This window comes from Mastigoproctus giganteus, chromosome 8 (assembly GCF_048544385.1).
Source record: "Mastigoproctus giganteus isolate SK-2022 chromosome 8, ASM4854438v1, whole genome shotgun sequence".
NCBI classification, from domain to species: Eukaryota; Metazoa; Arthropoda; class Arachnida; order Uropygi; family Thelyphonidae; genus Mastigoproctus; species Mastigoproctus giganteus.
Window position 1 is genome coordinate 221,497,770 of NC_143582.1, and position 22,391 is coordinate 221,520,160.

The 22,391-nt window shown below is 42.1% G+C and overlaps 1 protein-coding gene across 1 annotated transcript in view; it reads left to right on the forward strand.

Moving 5' to 3' along the window:
• Positions 1 to 22,391, forward strand: part of LOC150082346 (protein O-mannosyl-transferase TMTC3-like) — a 257,040-nt gene that overhangs the window by 122,580 nt on the left and 112,069 nt on the right. The window contains exon 7 of the mRNA XM_090380488.1: positions 16,492 to 16,664. Within this exon, the coding sequence (XP_090236614.1) occupies positions 16,492 to 16,664 (173 nt within the window). The remainder of the gene's footprint in view (positions 1 to 16,491; positions 16,665 to 22,391) is intronic.

A 22,391-nucleotide genomic window follows, 5' to 3' on the forward strand; every position in this document is an offset into this window, starting at 1 on the left:
GGGGACTGGCCCCACCAGGGAAAGAGAGGAGGAGACACAGAACCTTTTTTCCCCCGCCAGGGAAAAGGGAGTAAAGGAATCACACAAAGGAGCGTGGTGCAAGTCGCCTAATGGCGCGTTGGCAGCAGGCTGCATCTTGTCTTGATCGGTGGTTAATGTCAAATCCTGGTGAGCCCACTGGTAAGTCGTTAATAGTCTTGATCGGTGGTTGATATAGAGTCTGTCAAGTCCGTATTTGTTGTCACTTTAAGTTGGAATTCCACCACTTGGGGTAGCCATAGTGCTGTGCAGTCGAGTCCTAGAAAGCTGCTGTCTGCAACCTTGTCATTTTGCTTGTCAGGCTATTTGCCATTTGTGAGTTGTGTGGTGGCACAAGATCAGTGGCGCTCCATCGCGATGATTGTTTGTCTTCTTGTGAAGAGCTCTTGGGCATAGGAGATGAAGGCTTGGTATTCTTCTTTCATGTGCAGTATGTGGTGTTTTATTGGCGCATCTAAAACAAGAATGGCAAACCTGCTGGACAAACAGCACCAAAGGAGAAGTGACAAGGAAATTTCTTCCGGACATACACAAAGTGTACCCTAAATCACCGCCATGGCTCCACCCAGGACTGCACTCCACTTACATCCTGACGGGTCACGGACCTTTCAATGAAAAACTTGCAGCCTTTCGGCTTGTGGAGGACCCACATTGTCCATGTGGGGAACGCGAGAGCTGGCAACATTTGATGCACCAATGTCCACTGTACGACGACCTACGTGGAATCCTAATCACCAGACTAACTTACTTACCTCAGGACCGGGAACACCATCTCCTGGACAGCTTCGATGAATATAGTGCGCTCGCCAAATTTGCACAAGACTTATTTGCAAGAAGGAGAACACAAATTGCAATCAATAATGCACGCCGTTAGCCCAAAGCTCCCTGCACATGAGCATCCAAACTGAACCAGACTATGGCCATTTTGGTGGGACCTCACTCTCTCTCCTAGGATTTAACATCCATCGCAAATGATAACGATCCGACACCATATATGCGGACTCCTACTAGACAATGATCTCTCTCTGGACGGGACTCTTTCTCCCATGTGCGACGCAACGACTGGACCACATGACCACAGCAACTCTGCTGCAGCACGTCGCCTGGCGTTCTGAACTGGGCACCTTTTCCCAGTTCACTTATTGTATCTGTATCTTTACTGTACAATAAAGATTTTCTTCTTTTAAAACCCTATCCCTAGGCAGGGAAGGGGAAGAGATGGGCCTCTGTCTCATCCCCTCCCCTGCCCCCCCTTTTCTCCCTGGTGGGGCTTGCTCCACTGACACTCCTGGGATCGCCTTCTCTTTCGTTCCCATACTTCTACCTGTTCCCCCCAATCTTCAGTCTTCCCCCACTCTACCTTTACCGACCGTGAATGTCCCACTGCAAGCTACTAAACTTCAATGTGGAAAATTAAACATAACCTTCATTTAAAACATATCTCGGCCTTATCTAAACCTCTAGTGTCTATCCCCCTTTTTTTTTTTTTTTTTTTTATAGGCCCTAGCCACTGAAATCTCAGGAAATTAGGTGGCAGGGCCTGCCAGAGTAAATAATGTAATACTGGTGTACCTGGTCTGCCTCCACGGGGCCAAGTGTGGGCAACGTTGGGCCTCAGTAGGGGTCCAGCGGCTAAATGACCAGATGAACAACGGTACACGACAGTACACATGTACAAAATCCATACACTTTTAAATCCCTGGCCTCAGCAGTGTTCTGTTTCACATGACAATGTATACTACGCGGAGATGGGGGAAAACCCCTAGTGCCGTTTGACACGAATACACTTTACACTTTACACTTTACACTTATGTGGTGTTCTTGTCCTCTGGGTGAATACATTATCTTTGTTATTAATATGCTGCAGAGGACGTCATAGAGCTGGCAGTCGTACATTAGATGCTGTTTGTTTGTTTGTAGTTTGGTTTTTAGGAGCATTAGCAACTAAGGCCATATTGCACCGGGATATGCGGTAGTCATTTCCTGACCTTTCCGCATCCTCCGTATTTGGTGGTGACGGGCTCGAACCCCGATCTAATCAAGAAGCGTGTGCTACGCACTGCTGCTCCTTCCCACCTGGCTACGGAGGCGCCACATTAGATGCTGCCAGCTCTCTAAACTGCCGCAGGCGCAAGAAGGCTCGTCTTCGATTCCAAGTAAGGAAGGCTTGGCATTGATTGCACCATGTCCAGTAAACAGGTATGCTGCTTGCAGGCCCGGTGAGAACCAAGTCGGGATTCTAGGGTATACTCGGCCGACATCTGAGATAAACTTCCTGGTGCGCTTCCCGGTGTGGGGGTTTACCCATCTGTCCTGCTGCCACACCTGCAGTGATCCTAAAGCTTTTTTTTTCTCTCTCATCCTACTGGAGAAGGTATAGTAAGGTATAAGGTATGTTCGTGTCAGACGGCGCCTGGGATTTCTCCCATCTCCGCGTATGTTCGCTGTATCGAGGACAGTATACTGTCAAGCCAGAGACTTGAAAGTGTGTGGGTCATGTCTGTGCAGTGTGATCTGTTGTGCCCATTGTTTGTCCGGCTTATTGGCCGCCTGGCCCCTGGTGGGGCCCGACGTTGCCCATACCTTGCCACGTGGAGGCTAGCCGGGTGTCCAGCATCATGACGAGTTGCTCCGCAGGTCCTGCCACCTAGTTTCCTGGGATTTCAGTGGCTAGGACCTAAAAAATAAATAAATTAATAAAAAATAATAATAAAAAATAAAAAAAATAATAATAAATAAATAAAAAAATAATAATAATAATAATAAAAAATAAAAAAAAATTTAAAATAATAATAATGATAAAAGTAAAAAATAATAATAAAATAATAATAAAAAAAAAAAAAAATATATATATATATAGCCTACTGGAGAGTGACACCGGCACAAATCACCGCCGACTTCAACGAGGGAGGTGCCAGAAACATTTCCACCAAGACCACCAGGCAATCATTAGCCGCAATTGGTTATGGGAGTTGCCGAACACCAGAGTACCATTCCTAACACCACGACAGCACTGTACGCCTCAACTGGGCGAAAGAACATCAGCACTGGACGACCTTGGATGATTGGAGACTGGTCTCCTGGTCCGATAAGTCCCGTTTCCAGTTATTTCGAGCGGACGGGAGGGTGCGTATCTGGCGGAAACCGCACGAAGCTATGCACCCGTCATTCAGGCAGGTGGATAGTCGGTAATGGTCTGGGGCGTATTGAACTGGCACCTGTTGGGACCTCTGATACGTCTAGACGCATCTCTGAACGGTCCAGGTTAGGTATCCATCCTTGCAGACCATCTGCATCCCTTCATGGTCATCGTGCACCCACAGTGCAATGCTCCTCCCCACAGAGCAGTGGTGACTAGAACATGGTTCAAAGAGCATTCCGTAGATTTTACCACCATGGAATGGCCTGACTGTTCACTGGACATGAACCTGTGGAGCATCTTTGAGATGCTGTGGAAAGGTCCGTTCGAACTTTGGATCCTTCATCCAGGAATGCGACGAATTATGGACAGCGGGGAAGCAACCATAGATGGAAATACCTGTGGAACGCTTTCGTGAACTACTGGACTCAATGCCTTGCCGTGTGACTGCCCTTATCCGGGCGCTAGTTGGGCCTACCCGTTAGTAGGTAGGTATTCCATGATTTATGTCCACTCAGTGTACTATAGCAGTAAAAACATTACAGGAATCATTAAACTAAGTAATCTTCATCCCGGTTTATGAATTTACACAAAAAACACCCTGAACTTTTACAAACAGTATTTGTCCAGTATAAAAGGGATTGAAATCGTCACAGCACCCTATTTTTTTCAAAGGTTATTAAATAATAATTGCAAGAGAATATTCCAGGAAATCTATACAGATTTCACCTGTTTGGGGGGGTATCAATGCAATGAAATGCAAAACTGCCAAAGATCTATGAGGTGGTTGAGGGAGAAAGATATGGAAGTAAACAAAGTTGCATGTTTTCATCAGTACAGGCGTTCAGATGTCTTCTAAAATACACTGTGCTGCCACTTTATACACCCCTGATGTGGACACGGTTTGTCACATAACGTTACAAGTCACATAACCACAGTTGTGGATATAAATGCAGCAGAACAACCTTTCTAGTATCAGTTAAGCGTACAAACCGTAGCAAGGATGTGGAAAAGGAGTGAGCTAACGGACTTCGAACGTGGCACGGTAGTAACATGCAAGACGTGCTAGACAAAGCATCTCTGAAACGGCAGTTCTCCTGAACTTTTCACGCACCACAGTTTCAAGGGTATATCGAGAATGGTGCAACGAACAGAAAACATGCTCTTAACGGCACTCCTGTGGAAGAAAACCGCTTGTTGAAGAGAGGTCAGAGGAGGATAGCTAGAATTGTGCAAGCAAACAGACGGGCCACAATGTCACACATCATGTCACAATACAACCTTGGTGCGCAGCACAAAATATCGCAACGGACCACTAGTCGCACTTTGTCGCGAATGGGCTACAACAGCCGACGGCCACATTGCGTATCTTTGTTATCAATGAAGAACAAGAGAGCACGCCTCCTGTGGGCACAGCAACACCAACACTAGACTATCGAAGATTGGAAAACAGTTGCTTGGTCTGACGAGTCGAAGTTGTTGTTATTTGCAAGCTATTGGCGCAAGAGCAGCTTAGGCTATAATGCGCCTAGCCTAGGTAGGAGAGTTTTGTATATCAGCATTTTTTACTTTACTTGTGGGTTATGGCAGAACCAAGACTTTGCTATATATATTTGTGTAGCTTCTCTATAAAAGGTGTACTATTAATTTTATGTTTTGAAAGTATCCAGTTAACTTAAGGAAGTAGAAAACTTCGGTTATATTTGGCTGGTCATCTAAAATTGTTTTAAGCATTAGATTGTTTTGTTTATTCATTATTGATTGAAAGGCTCTTTGACGTTCTCTATGAAATTTTGGACAGTTCACCATGAAGTGTTGTATAGTCAGCGGAACTTGACAGTTTTGGCATTGAGGGGGGGTCTTCACCTCTGAGTAGATAACAGTGAGTCATATGTGTATGCCCGATTCGCAATCTAGCGAGGATCACTTCTTCCTGTCTATTCGATCGGAAGCTAAGTAGACCATGGTCGAAGTGTTTCTTTTATTAGGCGAAGTTTGTTGTTAGTCTGATCTAGCCAGTGTTTTTCCCATTGTTTTATACTGCTTTGGTGGATCAAGGACTTGTAATCTGTATATGGCATTGTATGAAAGGCATAATCAGATGTGGAAGCTTCTTTTGCTGCTTTGTCTGCTCTTTCGTTTCCAGTTATTCCTGTGTGGCCTGGGATCCAGCAGATTCTGATATTGTGATTTCTTTGTAATACCTTTGATACTGAAAATTGGATATGATGTAGGATTGGGTGTCCTTTGGTATTTGCGTTCTGCAAGGCAGTAACAGAGCTAAGCGAGTCCGTGAAAATAATGCTGTTTGCTATCTGTTTATGTTTGATTTGGTTTATAGCCATTGAAATGGCTTGTAATTCAGCAGTAAAAATACTGCATTCTTTTGGGAGTTGTTGGATGAAGGTACGATCCTCAAAATGAATTGCAGCGCCTACACAAGTCTCTGATTTAGACCCATCTGTATATATGAAAGTGTGATGTGGATATTGTTCTTTGTATGCTGCATATAACTGCTGGTAGTTTTTTTCTGGATAGAGTGTTTTTCCCCCAGGGTTTGAAAATACATATCATATATGAGTTGAACTATGCACCATGGTGGAATGGTCTGTGTAATTGCAGTAGCTACGTTGTCATAATCAAGCTCTCGGCTTAGTAGTAAATCTATCAGACGGATGTTGGCAGGTCGATTCATCCGTGGATGGGCTTGGTATATGTTTTCCCAGTTATATGAAAACAGAAAATCTCTATTTGGATGATCACTGATAGATTTTATCTTGACGGCATAGTGCAATAACAAGTTCTGTCGTCTAAGCTCCAATGAAGGTTCATGGGCTTCTGCATAAAGGCTTTGTATAGGTGAAGTTCGAAAAGCGCCGAGTGCTATACGGAGTGCACTGTGGTGTATGGGGTCTAACCATCTCAAAGCACTTGGTTTAGCTGAGTCGTAAACAGCTGCTCTATAATTTAGTTTGGCACGAACTATAGATCGATAAAGTTTGAGAAGTGTATATCGATCTGCTCCCCAAGTTGGTGCGGAAAGAACTTTGAGAATGTTTAATTTCTTTAAGCAAGAAAGCCTGAGTTGTTTAATGTGATCAAGGAATGTTAGTTTCTTATCCAAAAGAAGTCCTAAGAATCTTATGCTTGGTACTACTGGGATAATATGTCCGTCAAGTTTCAATTCAGGATCAGGGTGTAGGTTTCCTTTTCTACAGAAGTGTATACACGCAGTTTTTTGTGTGGAAATCCGGAAGCCATTTGTTTGAGCCCATTTGCTTATTTTGTTTACTGTTCCTTGTAGCTGCCGTTCTATACTTCGCATATTCTGAGAGTGATAGGAAATGCTGAAATCGTCAACGTATAAAGCTGTGTCAACGATTCTTGGAATTTGCTCGGTTATTGTATTTATTTTAATAGCGAACAGGGTCGTGCTAAGCACAGACCCCTGAGGCACTCCTTCTTCTTGGATGAAAACCTTTGAAAGGATTGTCTGCAGCCTAACTTGGAATGTCCTGTGTTGCAAGAAATTTTGGATATATTTAGGAAGATCTCCACGTAAACCAAGGAGGTATAGGTTTTGAAGGATTCCATAACGCCATGCCGTATCGTAAGCTTTTTCTATATCAAAGCAGATCATGACGTGATGTTCCTTTCGGATGAAGGCATTCCGTATACTGTTTTCTAATTTTATGAGTAGGTCTAGTGTTGAGCGATTTTTCCTGAAACCATGCTGTGCCGAGTCGAGAAGATTATTACTGTTCAAATACCACATTAAGCGAGCGTTGATGATTTTTTCCATAACTTTGCCTAGGCAACTTGTTAAAGCAATTGGACGGTAGTTGCGTGGATTAGAAAGATCCTTTCCCGGTTTTGGGAAGGCCAGAATTATTGCCTGATGCCAACTATCTGGAAACTGGTTTTCTAGAAAGATTTTGTTGAACAGTTCAAGTAATGCCATTTGGGATTGGTGGTCAAGTTCCTTTATCATCATGTAGTGAATTTAGGCTGGTCCTACAGCGCTTTGCTTTGTCTGCGACAGAGCTGTTCTTAATTCATGGAAAGTTAACGGAAGGTTGTACTGTTCGTCATTTCTTGTGGAAAAATTCAGTTTGTGTTTTTCTATTCTTGCCTTGTATATTTGATATATTAGGAGTATATGATGTGGTTGCTGATATTTTGGCAAAGGTTTCGCCCAGTGCATTGGCTATTTCTGAAGGCTGTGCGGTGATTTGTCCATTCCAGTTTAGGATTGGAGGTGGATTAATCTGGTATCTGCCATTCATTTTGCTGATTTTATTCCAGACAGTTTGAGATGGTGTGGAACTTGTTAAAGTGGATGCAAATTTTATCCAGGATGCTTTGCTACTGGCTCTTCTAACATACCTGGCTCGCGCTCGTGCCTTTTTGAATAATACTAGGTTCTCTGTAGTGGGACATCTTCGGAAATTATTCCAGGTTTTATTTCTCTCTCTTTTAGCGTGTGAACATTCTTCATTCCACCATGGTTTTGGATGTGTTGGAAGGTGTGGTGATGTTTTTGGAATAGTCTGCTCAGCAGCTTGGATTAGTTTATTTGTTACATATTGTACTGCTGCATCTAACGGTTTTTGCTTGATAATATCTGCATCTAATTTTACAATGGATTTATACTTTTCCCAATCCGCTTCATTTACTTTCCATTTGGGATTTCTACGTGACTGACATGTGGTTCCTGATATCATGGAAATGATTATTGGATAGTGATCGCTGCTGAGAGGATCTCTGTGTACAGACCAATCAAGTATTGGAAATAATGTTGGGGAGCATAATGATAGGTCGATAGCTGTGCTGCTTCCCGATGGAAGATGCGTGTATGTATGTGTGCCATCATTCAACAGGGTTAAGTCATTCTGTTCTATCCATTTTTCGATCTGTTTTCCTCTCCGGTCTATGGCTGTGTTTCCCCACATAGGACTGTGTCTGTTGAGGTCTCCCAGTATACAGAAGGGTGGAGGTAACTGAGTTAATATATCTTCCAAGTCTTGTTGTTGTAATTCTTGGTTTGGGGGAACGTAAATTGTTATAATGGTTATGAGAGATTTAATGGCTATGCGTACTGCAACCGCCTCAAGGGTTGTGTTTAGTGGAAGAACTTGGGAAGGAATGTGTGAATTTACCAAAATTGCCACACCACCATGGGTCGTGCCACCTGTTACTCTGTCTTTACGGTATGTGATATAGTTCTTTACTGTGGGAGAGTCTTGAGGTCTGAGATATGTTTCTTGCAGGCAAAGACACAGCGGGGTATGCTGTGCAATCAGATCATATATATCATGTATATTATTGCGGAAACCTCTGCAGTTCCATTGGATTATAATCCCCATTATTTGGTTTTGGAGAAAGTGTCAGACTGTTTCTTAGCTGTTGCTTTAAGCTTTTCAAGTTTATGTTTTTCCTTTGGAAAATATGGTTTGCCGGTATCCATCTCTTCTTCCGCAAAAATCTCTAGTACTGATTCCTCTGCTTGATTGGTCAATTCTGTATCCATTTGTTCCGTTGGCTTCTGGCTTATGATATTACGTTTTTCTGTGGCTTTTGTTTCTGAGTGTTTTGCATTTGGAGATACAGATAGTGGTGTGTTTGTGACTTTCTCTTTTCGTTTTGGCTGGGATGTGATAAGTAGAAGACCTCGTGCCCAATCCGAAATAGACTTCTTTGGGGGAATCGTGAAATCTGTTTGCGTCTCTATTGTACGCCGATTCTTTATGACCTGTGCATAGGAAGGTCTGTTTAAAATAGTCGGCAGTACAGTTCTCTTAGCTTCTTGGTATGTGACGGAGTGTTCTACTTTATATCGTTGAATCTGCTTTTCTCTTTTCCAGAATTCGCAGTTCTTAGAATAGGCGGAATGATCCCCCTTACAATTTGGACACTTCAGTTGCTCGGCTGGACAGTTCTGATTGGTATGATCTTGAGATCCACAGTTGGAACAGATATGAACTCCACGGCATGCCATTTGTGAATGACCATACTTTTGGCATTTAAAGCAGCTGTAAGGATTCGGAATGTATGGTCTGATGTTACAATTTAGATATCCGGCCTTTACCGATGTAGGTGGTTTGGGAGTGTTAAAGGTCAGTATCAAATTTCTGGTTGGAGTAAGTATACCATCTCTAGTTACATTAATCCTTCTCACAGCAATGACACCTTGATCTTCTAGCTCATTTTTAATTTCTTCTTCTGAGACACTAATAAGGTCCCATTCAGAAATTACTCCTTTTGATGTATTTAGGCTGTTATGGAGAGAGACTGCTACTGGGATCCCTCCAAAAGTTCTCATCTGAAGCAGTCTTTCTGCATGTTTGGCACTGGCTGTCTCGACTAAAATGTCGCCTGATTTCAGTCTCGACATTTTTTGATGTTCCAGCTACACTTTCTAGGCATTTAATTATACAAATGGCGACAGTTTTCCCAATGGCTGTTCTGATGTTGAATGGAGGACTAGAAAGGTAGGTGCATGAAGCGATGTTATGTCCTTTTTTTGTCTTTTGGTAACATTTGTCTCATTATATTCATTTTTCCGACTCAAAGGAGTCGGATCTTTGGGATCTGTGGTTGTGATATTTGGATCATTCATGTTTGCTCCTTTTAGCCCTGGGAGTGAGAGCTTTTCCTCCCAGGTTTCCGGCCCCGCCACGGGGAGGCAGGAGCGGTGCCACCTAGTGACCAAGCAGAAGTTGATTAGTAGTTAGTAGAACTAGAAAATAAATAAAAGAAAGATGTCTTTCCTTTCTTAGGATTCTTTGTCCTGGTACTTTTCAGCAACTATATATATATATATGTACAATATAGAATTTTCTTTAAACTCTATAAATGTGTATCACTATCACTTTATAAATCGCTTTATAATCGCAGAGATATCGCCTGATCACTAGAAACGCTTGGCACTCGGGGCCGGGTCGAAGTTCCTGGTGCATCATGTTGATGGAGGGTTCAGAATTTGGCGAAAACAACATGAAACCATGGACCTGTCATGTATGACGACTACTGTGCTAGGTGGTGGGGGCAGTATTATGGTGTGGAGAATGTTTCTTGGCACACGTTGGGTCCAATGATACCCATAGATTCACGTCTGAATGCTACATCGTAGGTAAACATTGTTGCTGACCAAGTGCATCAGTTCATGTTGACAGTTTATCCTCAGTCAGATGGTTACTTCCAGCAGGATAATGCGCCGGTGCACAAAGCCAGAATCACTATGGAATGGTTCCAGGAACGTGATAATGACTTTTCTTTGCTGCAGTAGCCCGCTCAGTCCACGGATCTCAATCCTATTGAACATCTTTGGGACGAGCTGGAAAGGGCTGTTTGCTGCAAGCCGACACCTCCGTCGAATCTCAAGGAAATGCGTGAAACACTCATGTCTGCATGGTACTTCGTTCCTGCGCAACGTTTTCAGCATCTTGTTTAATCCATGCCTAGTCGAATTCTGGCTGTTTTGAAGGCTAAAGGAGGCTCAACACCCTACTAGGTAAGTGTTCCTAATAAAGTGGCAGTATAGTGTGTAATTAGATGAATCTGAGATAATGGCAATTACTTTCAGCTAATCAGGCTTGAAATAGATGTAGAAAAATCTGCGCAGACTACCTTAATGATTAAAAGGAGGAAGATTCTTCACTTTTTTTTTTTGTAAAGGACATCTTAGTACAAAATTTTGGTTATACCAAATACATCAGATCGACGATAGCGAGTTATGTACTCCAGTTGCTTAATTTGGCTCTTGACTAGCTACGCTGCCTAAATCTCAAGGTTCGAAGCTACGACATGAAGAGTAATTATTACAAACCGGAGTACATAGTATACATGGTGTTCTGCTAAAGCGCAATTGGTGGTTTCCCATAACTGACTTATCAGCTCTTGTGAAGAAAACAGTACTCGCAAATGCCAGAAGTGTGTGTGTGTGCTTGTGGAGTTTATGTAGATTTGTGTCGTGTTTTGTAGTTCTTCTGGCTACTCAGCCGCTTGTCCCCTGGTGGGACCGAGACGCCTATACACACCATAAAGAGTTGAACCAAGCAGTAGAGATTGCTTCTCTGGCTGGTCTCCGCCAGGGTCGCCTGAGCGTCCTGCACGGCGACGAAGTTAAAAAAAAAAAAGTTACAGTAGTGGGAGGAAACAGTGAAAGAAAAGGCCAGTAAAAGGAAGAGAAACTGGTGGATGTAGAGGAACATATCCACAATTAACAATGAAGACCCGAACATTTCACCAAGCGAAGGATGGAGGCCCCAGAGTTGGGGGAACCCCAAGGGATGGGTATGAAAGTTACACAGCAAGTTTGCTGTGTAGATCGCCAGTGGCATGAATGGTCAGAGACTGCTGGCAACAGAAATCCCACCCAGCAAAAGCCGGGTAGCAGTTACAAGTCAATGACAGGTACGAAGAGCCACAGTCCATGGAGCTGAATGTAGAGAGTCCATGGAGCTGAATGTAGAGGAAAGAATCCATGAAGATAAGTGTCCAGGTTTGTCAAATCCAGAGTCAAGTATCAAGTCAGCCCTTGTGGGCAGCACAGTTGGTAGAATCGCCGTCCTCCGCACACCAGGCGGAAAAGTCTTCCACCCGATGTGCGGAGTCCGAGTCGCATCGATGACTTGAGAACTTTTTATGGACCTTTTCACAACTGGCTGAGATAGTCGGTCTCAGGCGAGGGAAGCATGGTTTTTTCTCCCGGAAATTCGAATACACGGTGCAATATGGCCTTAGTTGCTGATGCTCCTAAAAACCCTACAACAACAACAACAAAAAGTATTATGTCCAGGTTTTCTCCTGTTTATGAAGTAAAAGTACAGCTGGGCTTCCCCCAAAAGGGTGCATACAAACCGGAGTATGGTCGCTGTTGATAAACGTTTAACCGGCAGGTTGAGGGAGAAAGATATGGAAGGATGAAGAGTAACAGGAGACCCTCGCGGGTAGCAATGTGGATAGAATCGCCGTCTTTTCCACTACTGCATGGAAAAGATCTGAGTTCGAATCCCGTCAATGAGATTAGGAATTTTATTGGCCTTTTTCACAACGTGAAAAAGGCCCATTAAAATGCCTTGTTAGTCGGTGTCAGGCCAGGATTGCATTTTTTTCTCCCGGTTTCTCGTCCAGCAAACAGCAAATCGATCACAGAACACAAGCAATTTACAGACATTGTATGGTGCAATAGGGCCTGAGTTGCGCCTAAAATCTTACAACTAGGCCCATTATACTACCTTGTTTTTTGCTAAGCGGAGTGGAACCCTTCGATCGTTGACTGTAATACCTCATCCGTAAAATGGTACTACGATTCGCACGTTGAAAAGCCTCTTTGATTTGAACCGTTGAATTAAGTTGTTATTTAACTAACTTGTAGCCTCTTTTGTTGCCCTACACCAGTTTTCTAAGTCTCCTTTTGGCCTCTAGCATCAACGAGCTGTTTCTAGCCATTAGATCGTCGTTGGTTGAATGTTGTTTGGTGCAATTTTGATACATCCGAGGCACATTCGCACATGAAAACACTATCAGGGTTGTAGGGTCCGAGATAATTACACCGTCGCGTCTGCACCGACTACTATGCGCACGTTCAAAACCATCTTTCGATTTGCCTATTCTCACACTGACGGACCGTTCTATTTCAAGAAAACGGTAGGTATACCTAATAGTGGCCACTCAACATATAGGAATACTTTAGTTGTTTTCTTAAATTAGCATTTAGAAGTTAAATTAAAACTACAGAAAAGGTTATAACACTATAGAATTTGTTTCAAGTTATTTATTGAACTGTTACCACGTTAATCTATACTTAATGAAGGTTGGTTAAGATTCTGCTGAGCCCTCGTCTTCAGATATAAGCAGAAATGGCTGCTGTTGGCACTCGAACTGATCCAACAATACCAGCAGCCCGTGGCTGTTTAGAATACGAAGACGACATTCAGCAGAACATTGAAACTAGCCAACCTATATATATTAAGTGTACATAGATAGATAGAAAAGGAAAGAGAGAGGGTGTTGCAACTGACTCATCACTGCCAGAAGTCAGAGGACTCCTAGCATATAAATGTCCTACCTGGGTACATTTATATGCGTGGTCTGTGCTTGTTAACAGGAGAGACTGCTTCTACAGGGATGGGATACACTTAAATAGAAAGGGTGCAAGAATATTTGCTGATACTATCCAGGCAGTGTTAGGTCGGTCGGAAAACTGTTAGCTTGGGGGGGGGGATTCACAGACTAAAAGGTTAAAAGTAGCCGCAGGCAGAGGTGAAGGTGATTCTTGCACAACTTATATTAGAATAAGTAGCGACCTGGAGCGAGGGGGTGCTGGGGATTTCAGGGACTGATGGCAGTCATCATGAAACAGGTGGGTATATGGGATGTGTTAGGGTAACTAGGAGTAGGAGCATGTATGCTTGCATGTATACCAATGCTAGAAGTATAGTAATTAAATTTGATGAATTTGAAGTGTTGGTCAAGACATCAAAGGCGGATATTGTTGGGACAGCAGAGACGTGATGTCACACAGATATAAGGAAAGCAGAACTGGAATTTGGGGAGTACAATGTCTACAGAAACGATAGACAGGATAGAAAGGGAGGAGGTGTTATGCTGTTGATTAAGAAAAACATAAAATCAAAAGAAGTGCATCCAGTTGATATAGATGAACAGTGCACTATTGAGTCAGTTTGGTGTGACATAAGCACTGCGAAATCAAAAATAAGAGTAGGAGTGTGTTATAGGCCTAATGACTTGAATGAGTACAATGAACAATTGTACAGAGAAATAGAGTGGGCTAGTAAATCGGAATGTCTTATAATGGTGGATTTTAACTTCCCAGATATTGACTGGAACTTGTGGGTTGGGCACTCACACACTAGTCAGACTTTTGAGGATTTATTGGATGATTGTTTTCTGCAGCAGCATGTTCGAGAGGCAACCAGAGAAAGTAATACTCTTGATCTGGTTATCAGCAGTGATCATTCGTGTATTAAGAATTTGCAGATAAAGGAACCACTAGGTGGCAGTGATCACAGTGTACTGATGTGGGATTTACTTAAAGATTTAATTACCATCAGCGGTAAAGGAAAGGGTTTTTGCTTCTGTAAAGGTGAGTACAGTGGTCTCTGACAGTTTTTAGTTTCTGTACAGTGGGATCAACTGACGATGTTACCAACAATAAATTCTAAGTGGGAAGCATTCAAGGAATTAATCGTGGATGCTACTAAAAGTTTCGTACCTATTAAGAAATATTGTTCAATGTGTAGGCCTAAATGGTTATCAAATGGACTAATGAGACTCGTGACAGAGAATAAAAATGCATGGGATGCATATAAATTATCAAGCGACTCAGAAGCCTATGGCAGATATAAGCTAGTCTGTAATCATGTCACAAAGGAGGTTAGGCAGGCTAAGGCAGATTACGAGAAATCTTTGGCAAAAGATGCTAAGAAAAACAGCAAGGATTTCTTTACTTATATAAACTCTAAAAGGAAGGGGATGAATCTGATTGGTCCACTTGATATCGATGGTTCGACTGTTGATGATCCTGCTCAGATAGCAAACAAACTGAATGACTATTTTGCATCTACATTCACACATGAGGAGTTATTAAGGTTTGAAAATGGCAGAAGATTATCAAATTGTAGCAGGGTGCTTAATGATTTTGTAATAACTGAGAGCAAAGTGGAGGATAAATTGTTGAAGTTAAACATAAGAAAGGCACCTGGGGTGGATGGGATCTGCCCAGTTATATTAAAGGAGGCGGCAAAGCAACTAAGCAAACCCTTAGCCGTAATTATGAGAGCCTTCTCGGACTCAGGGGAGGTCCCCACGGACTGGAGATGTGCAAATGTATCCCCAATTCACAAAGGGGGGATCGAAGGGTGACACGATTAATTACAGACGAGTTAGTTTAACTTCTGTTCCGGGGGTAAAATAATGGAGTCACTGGTTAAAGGTGCATTGCAGGATCATCTAGACAAGACTGCAGCAATAATTCAGACGCAGCATGGGTTTGTTAAGGGAAAGTCTTGTCTGACAAATTTGATAGGATATTGTGATGTGGTTACAAAGGAATTGGATGCAAAAAATAATTTTGATATATATTTGGATTTCAGGAAAGCTTTTGACACTGTTGCGCATGGAAGACTATTGTACAAATTGGAGCAGAATGGTATTAAGGGTAAGTTGCTACAATGGATAAAAGGATGGTTAAGTGGGAGAAGACAGAGGGTGGTAATCAATGGGTGCTGCTCTTCGTGGACTAATGTTATTAGTGGTGTCCCACAGGGTTCGGTGTTAGGTCCACTGTTGTTTTGTATATTTATCAATGATATTGATGAAGGTATATTAGGCTTAGTGTCGAAGTTTGCAGATGATACAAAGGTTGGCAGGGTTGTTAATGACAGTAATAGCAGTGTGGTACTGCAACAGGATCTAGATAATTTGGGCAGATGGGCTAAGAAGTGGCAACTGAAGTTTAACCTTGACAAATGCAAAGTACTGCATATGGGTAGAAGTAACTCCAGAGAAACGTACCAACTGTGTGGTACTACACTTAAGGTGGTAGAAAATGAAAAAGACCTGGGAGTAATTGTGCAGTCAGATATAAAGTTTTCTGAGCAATGCAGACAGGCTGCCAGGGCAGGTCATGGGGTTTTGTCAATGATATATAGAAATTTTGTTAGCAGGGAGAAGGAGGTGATTGTCCCTCTGTATAAGGCAATGGTCAGGCCCCGCCTTGAGTACTGCGTACAGGTTTGAAGGCCTCATTTTAGGAAGGATGTAGATTTGCTTGAACATGTACAGAGAAGGGCAACAAGATTGGTGAGAGGAATGAAGGGATCCTCTTACCAAGATAGGCTTAAGTTCTGCAGATTGCAGTGGCTGGAGACTAGGCACCTGCGCGATGATCTGATTGAGGTGTATAAGGCCTTGAATGGGTTCAGCACGCTGAATTCTGATGGGATCCTTCCACTTATTCAGATTACGAACCTAAGGGGGCATAAATTCAAATTAAGAAAAGACAGATGTAGAATAGATGTGCGGAAATTTGCCTTTAGCCAGCGGGTGGTTAATTGCTGGAACAAACTTCCATCTGTCGTTGTGGAAGTTGATAGGTTGAATAAATTTAAGGAGGAACTGAACAGGGCATTTGGAGGGAATGGTGTGATTTTTTTTTTTTTTTTTTTTGGCTGATGCTGCATAAGCTCATACACTTGCTTTCTTGCATCACATGCCACTGCTACTACTATATTGGCAGTATTTTTCGGAATACATTTCGAGTTATTAAAAAATTGTTTTTATTCCAGCTCAAGATCTCCAAAGTACTTCGTCTTCAAAGGTGGTGGACGTCATTTAAGGGCCCGTCTCAGCCAGCACTACGGGAGATGTCTGTGAGACTGCTTCTTTTATTTGGGGGAATTCTGTGTTTGCTTCTTGTCAGACTTAAAATAATGGGCTCTCAGCTTCCAGTGTTTAACAAGTACGTCAATATTTATATATTCATTTAATTAACACATAAATGTTGTAAATAAGTTTTAATACTTTGTGTATGACCAGATTATACTGGGTAATGATTTGTACAATTTCAGCATTACCCCGAGTAATGATGAAATGACTATACAAATACAAACATTTTTATACAAAATGTTCGCTACTATTTGCATGCAGCGTTAATCTGCAGACATAGATGATGAATCTACTAGGCATGCATCTGTTCCAAACTTATCCTCCGGGGGTAACCATTTGTCGGGTGTTATTAATCCCTGTACCCAGGATAAGAGGCACGACTCCCAATGATCATAATAATCTGCCAACCTAGCGGAAGGGATTAGGAAAAATCCAGTGCTCAGGTAGTGAACCTGCCTCACCACATTTTCAACACTAAGGATATCAGTTGTTGTTATTGGATGTTAGGAGCATCAGCGACTAAGGCCATATTGCTCCGTGTATATTGTCTGTAAATTTCGTGTGTTCTCTGGTCGATTTTCTGTTTGCTGGATGAAATACTCGACTTTAGGGGAGAAAAACCGTGCTGTCCTCACCTGAGACCAACTAACTCAGACACGTTGTTAAAAAGACCCATAAAAATTCCTCACGGCATCGATGGGACTTGAACTCAGGTCTTTTCCACGCAGTGTGGGGAGGACGGCGAATCTACCAATTGTGCTACCCACGAGGGCTAAGGACATTAGCCCTCGTGGGTAGCACTAAGCTACATGCAAACCCAGTCGGGATATACAAGCATAGCAACAAAAGGATCTCTTGCAATCAAGATCGCATGAAGGAAATTTCTCAGGTTTATGCAGAATGTCTGCTGCCTGAAAAATAAGCTTCACTCTCTCCAGTTCCTCCTATTTCTTGCAGAGTTCGATATCATCTGTCTCACCGAAACATAGTTTTCAATGGATGGACAGCTGGATCTTATTCCTATAAACACCTTCTACAAACACATTGGAAATTTTAGAGACAGCAGTCAACGGGATGAGGATTTTGAAATACTCTTTAATGATCCCTTACTGCCGACCAGGATACGAGCGAGACAATCGAAGCAGTCAGTACCACGCTGAGAAGCACAAATCGAATAGGATGCTGCCTGGAATTCATACCCCCCCCCCCACCTCCAGATCACAATAAAGATGCCAGAAATGAGCTCCTCACTTGGTTAGCAACAAATTTGGTATCAGAAATTCCGACTAAGGTCGAGGGAAACTTCACCTTGTCACTGCCTAAGCATGAGGATGCTCTGGTGGACTATGAGGTCACACTTCGGACCTTTGCCCTCACTAGAATAATAACGCCAACAACTAGAAGTGTACAGTCTCTAGATCTAATTCACTGGTCGGCAAAAAAATCATTTTTTTTTTCGCTCCCTGTTAACATTTAGGATGATTCTTGTAGATTTGACGTTGCTGAATTCAAATATGGCAAGCGTATTGCTGTAACACCCACCAGTTTCAAGGAAGAAGGGATTAAAGGCAAACACTAAATTTCTAGTAAAAAAAGATTTCATATATTTTAAGAAAATGTTACAGACAGTACTAAATATTGAACAATGGGTCTGTTAACCATATTTTATTTTCAAAAATGTTTATCTGATAACAAAATACTTATTTGTCATATTTTTTTGCCTTTTATAATCGTTCATTGGTGCCCTCCGTACGAGATTCCAACAATAGTCTGCCAACATATTTGAACTCCATTTTCCCTGGTATCTTTTTCCCATTTGAGAAATTTCTGGTGAAACTTTTCATCGTGTTAATCACAGACCCCTCCCAAGTTTTCAGGAAAAAAGTCTAAAGGGGAATATAGGAAATGAAGCTTTAACGACATGTTGCAAACCAAATCTCTCTGTATGCTAAAATTAGCTCATCCACAATTTCAAACAATTTTGTGATTTCTCATTGCCTAAAATATTCCGGCAGACGGTTTCGAATGCTTTCCAGGCTCTTATTCTGTAGCAGTTAAATTTTTAGTGAATTCCTCATCTTGGAATACCAGTTTGATTTTAGGACCCACAAAACTCCCTCATTTATCTTGACCTCACTGATTCGAGGAAAATTTTGCTTCAAACAGGAAAATCCTTCTCCTTTCTTGTCCATCGCTTTCACAAATATTTTTTTTATCAAACCTAGATTGGTGTGCCATTTAGGTAAATAGATTTTTTTTTACTTATCCACCAAAGGAGGTGCTACATTTTTCTGGCCTGGTGTAGTTTCTGAACGATCTGGCCATTTTTTTACCCTGTAGTGGCAATCCTTCGATCGGCTGTCCAACTCGCATAAAAAGCAGCAGTATTTGGTGTATCCACCTTGCAACCCATTCAGCAAAGCCGACCACAGGTCGGCACAGATATTCCATTTGTATTCTTGATAGCATATTTTTTGCTAAAGAACCTGTGGGTTCTCGTACGTTTCCTCCATGTGAACTGCAATGGCATAGATGGATACTTATTTCCATTATGGAGTAAAGCAGCTTTGAAACTGATCTTGTATGAATCAATGAAAGGCCTCCACTGCTCGAGAACGTGCTCCCGATGCAACTCTGTCATTAATTCCTGGATATTGTTACAATAAACCAAAGCACCATCCATGGAGTAATAGGTCGTTACGTCAGATTGCATTTTCCTATAAAAAGAAACCTCTCGTCACCCTTTGCAAGGAGATTCCACTGCTGAACCGCGATCCTAGTAATTCAGCCTTGGTTTGGAAAGGTCCAAATCTCTGACTAAATCGCTCGATTCTGCCCGAGTGATTAGATGCAGCTTTGCAGTATCAAGAGTTGAAAAGTCTGGATCTGTACTCGTTCTGGGTGCTGCAACTTCTGAAGACTCCTTTTCCGATCCTGAATCAGAGTCAAGTAAATAAGTTTCTGGTGGCTCTAACACTGGCATTGTATCATCGTGAGGAAACGGACTTAGAGCAGAAGGTATGGTGGGATACTTTACTTTATGCTTGGATTTCCCAGAAAAACCAGAAATATTGGTCATGCAAAAAGTAACAATCGTTTATGTGATCTCGAGGTTCCCGCTATATCACTGGAACAGCAAAAGGCATCGATTTGTGACTACCTCTAAGCCAGCCTGTTAATTTCCTTGAACATGAGCTACAAGAACTCTTTGGAACCCTTACTTTATCTTGATCTTCGACCTTACATATTCTAATTTAAAGTTCACGATTTACACTAATGCGCCTAACACTTGTTTACAAACAGCAGTTCACTTTGTTCACCACTCTCTGAAACTTATACACTTTTTGAAATACGAAAATTCTTGCTTGATGTAAAAGCCACTCGTGTAGAAAAGTTAATAGAAGTCGCGAATGCTCTAGAAATCCCCCGAGTGCTCTAGAAATCTCCCTAGTGCTCTAGAAACCCCCCGAATATTCTAGAAAAAATAAAATAAAATAATAGATGAAATAGATGGAAAAGATTATTAAACCAACTACCGGTCTTGGTTTTCGATTTAACCTACGATATTTGAAAACTGAGAGTGATGAGAACTTTCTAATATCTGAGTTTTTGAACATATTTCCTACGAGAATCTGTTGAAATTATTTCAGGGAGGAAATTGATGCCGACCAGTGTTATTGCTATGTACACAGTCATCATCATCATCTTTTTTTTTTTTTTTTTTTCTCACAGTATCTGGCTAGGCCACCAGATTCTGTTTCTCTGTCACTAGTTGAGCACTACCCCCCCTCCTGTGGTAGGGTCTCAAATTATTATATTAGGGTCTCCCGTAAAAGATTACATATACCCGTTTATGTGTTATGTCTGTAAATGGCGTGTGTTCTGTGGTCGATTTGCCAGTTTTGTTGGACGAAAAATCCCAGTTTCTGGGGAGAAAACCTTGCTATCTACGCCTGAGACCAACTAACTGAGCCACGGAGTGAAAAAAAGCCCATTAAAGTTCCTCACGTCATCGACTGGATTCGAACCCGGGCCTTTTCCACCCGGTGTGGGGAGGACGGTGACGCTACCACTGTGCTACCCACACGTGGTAGTGTCTCATCTTGAAACAGTGGCGCAAATAGTAGAACTGGTCTACCTTCCCGTGGTGGGGGACAAATACAATGCTATTCACAAATCTGGCCTTTTTTACAGTGTATTGAATCTTCACAGTGACACGAGGCGGAATTGAACCAACGTTCTGCTTGCCGCCCTGACACAAAATACACATTCTCCCTCGTGGGAGGTACAAATATAAAACCGTTGAGAATAACAGAAGACTGATCTCGTTTGTGGGCAGCGATTTGTCGAACGCTGGAATCGAAAGCTGGAATCAGCTACTTCCAAAGTGGCTAAAGCAGTGCAAAATCGGGCTAAGTGCAAAGTGAAATCGAATGGTTACCTTATGAGAATGGGAGTAGTATGAATATTTGGATTTTCTTTTTTGGATGATGCAGAAAACGGCCGTTTCTTTACCTCATTTGGCCTTACTAATGCTTAACTTACTGTTAGACAAACTAACTAGAGTAAGAGTTGCCCTAATGGGTAGCACAGTTGGTAGAACCACCATCCTCTCCATACCGGGTGAAAAAGACCTTAGTTCGACTCCCATCGATGACGCGAGGAATTGTTATGGGTCTCTTTTATAATGTGGCTGAGTTAGTCGGACTAAGCCACGTTTTCATATTACTTCGTCCATCACCATATTGCCCTCGTAGATAGTACAGTTGGTAGAATCGTCGTCCTCCCCACATCGGGTGGAAAAGACCTGAGTTCAAGTCCCGCCGATGACGGGAGGAATTTTTATGGGCCTTTTTCACAATGTAGCTGATTTAGTCGGACTCAGGCGAAGGTAACGTGGTTTTTCCTCCCGGAAACTTGGGTTTTTCGTCCAGCAAACTGAAAAATCGACCACAGAACACACGCAACTTACAGATAATAATATGGCCTTAGTCGCTGAGGCTCCTAAAATCCTATTACAACAAACGAACAAGCGTGTAAGTTAACGTTCACCCCTCCTCGATTATCTAACGTAAATAGTGTTATTATTGACGTAAACTGCAATGTATTTTTCCAAACCCTGTAATTTATAAGTACCTTCATCATGCATTGTATGTCTTTGAATAAAGCTGCAGATTTCCCCACCTTTTAATTTCTTCCTTTTATATAGTATTTGTTACTAATTTCATCCGTTATTAAATATCTTTCCATCCATCCCCTCTCCTTTATTTGGGAAAAGTATTTTCAATCACGTTGTGCAAAGTGTCCATGAAAGACATTTCTAACGTTACAATCAAACAATAAATTTCGTACGCATAATCTGAGAGTATTTATTGACTCCAGTGGACCATCATAGCAGCGATGGCGAACACATAACAAAAGCTGAATTCTTGGAACTTCCTTAGGAACCATGAATGGCATGGATTTTAATTAAAATGTAATTGACAACTTTGCCGGAGTTGGAAAAGGGGAGGAGTCCAGAATGGGGGGAAGGGTTCCACTTTCAAAGATTTCGATAAGGCGTTCCTTATTCACTAAGGAAGAAGCACACGTTGCACAAATCAATTAGCATTAAAATGAAGGGCCATACTTCGCAAATTACTTACCACAGTAGCTATTTACATTTCTATCAAACTCTCTACGGATCTTATAAGTTGAAAAGCAAAAGTGAGGTAATCTAGAGAAATTTAATTATATAATTCGCTAAGATTACTGTGGTCCTTGTCGGCACTAGGTTGGTTGACAGCCATGTCGTGTTCTT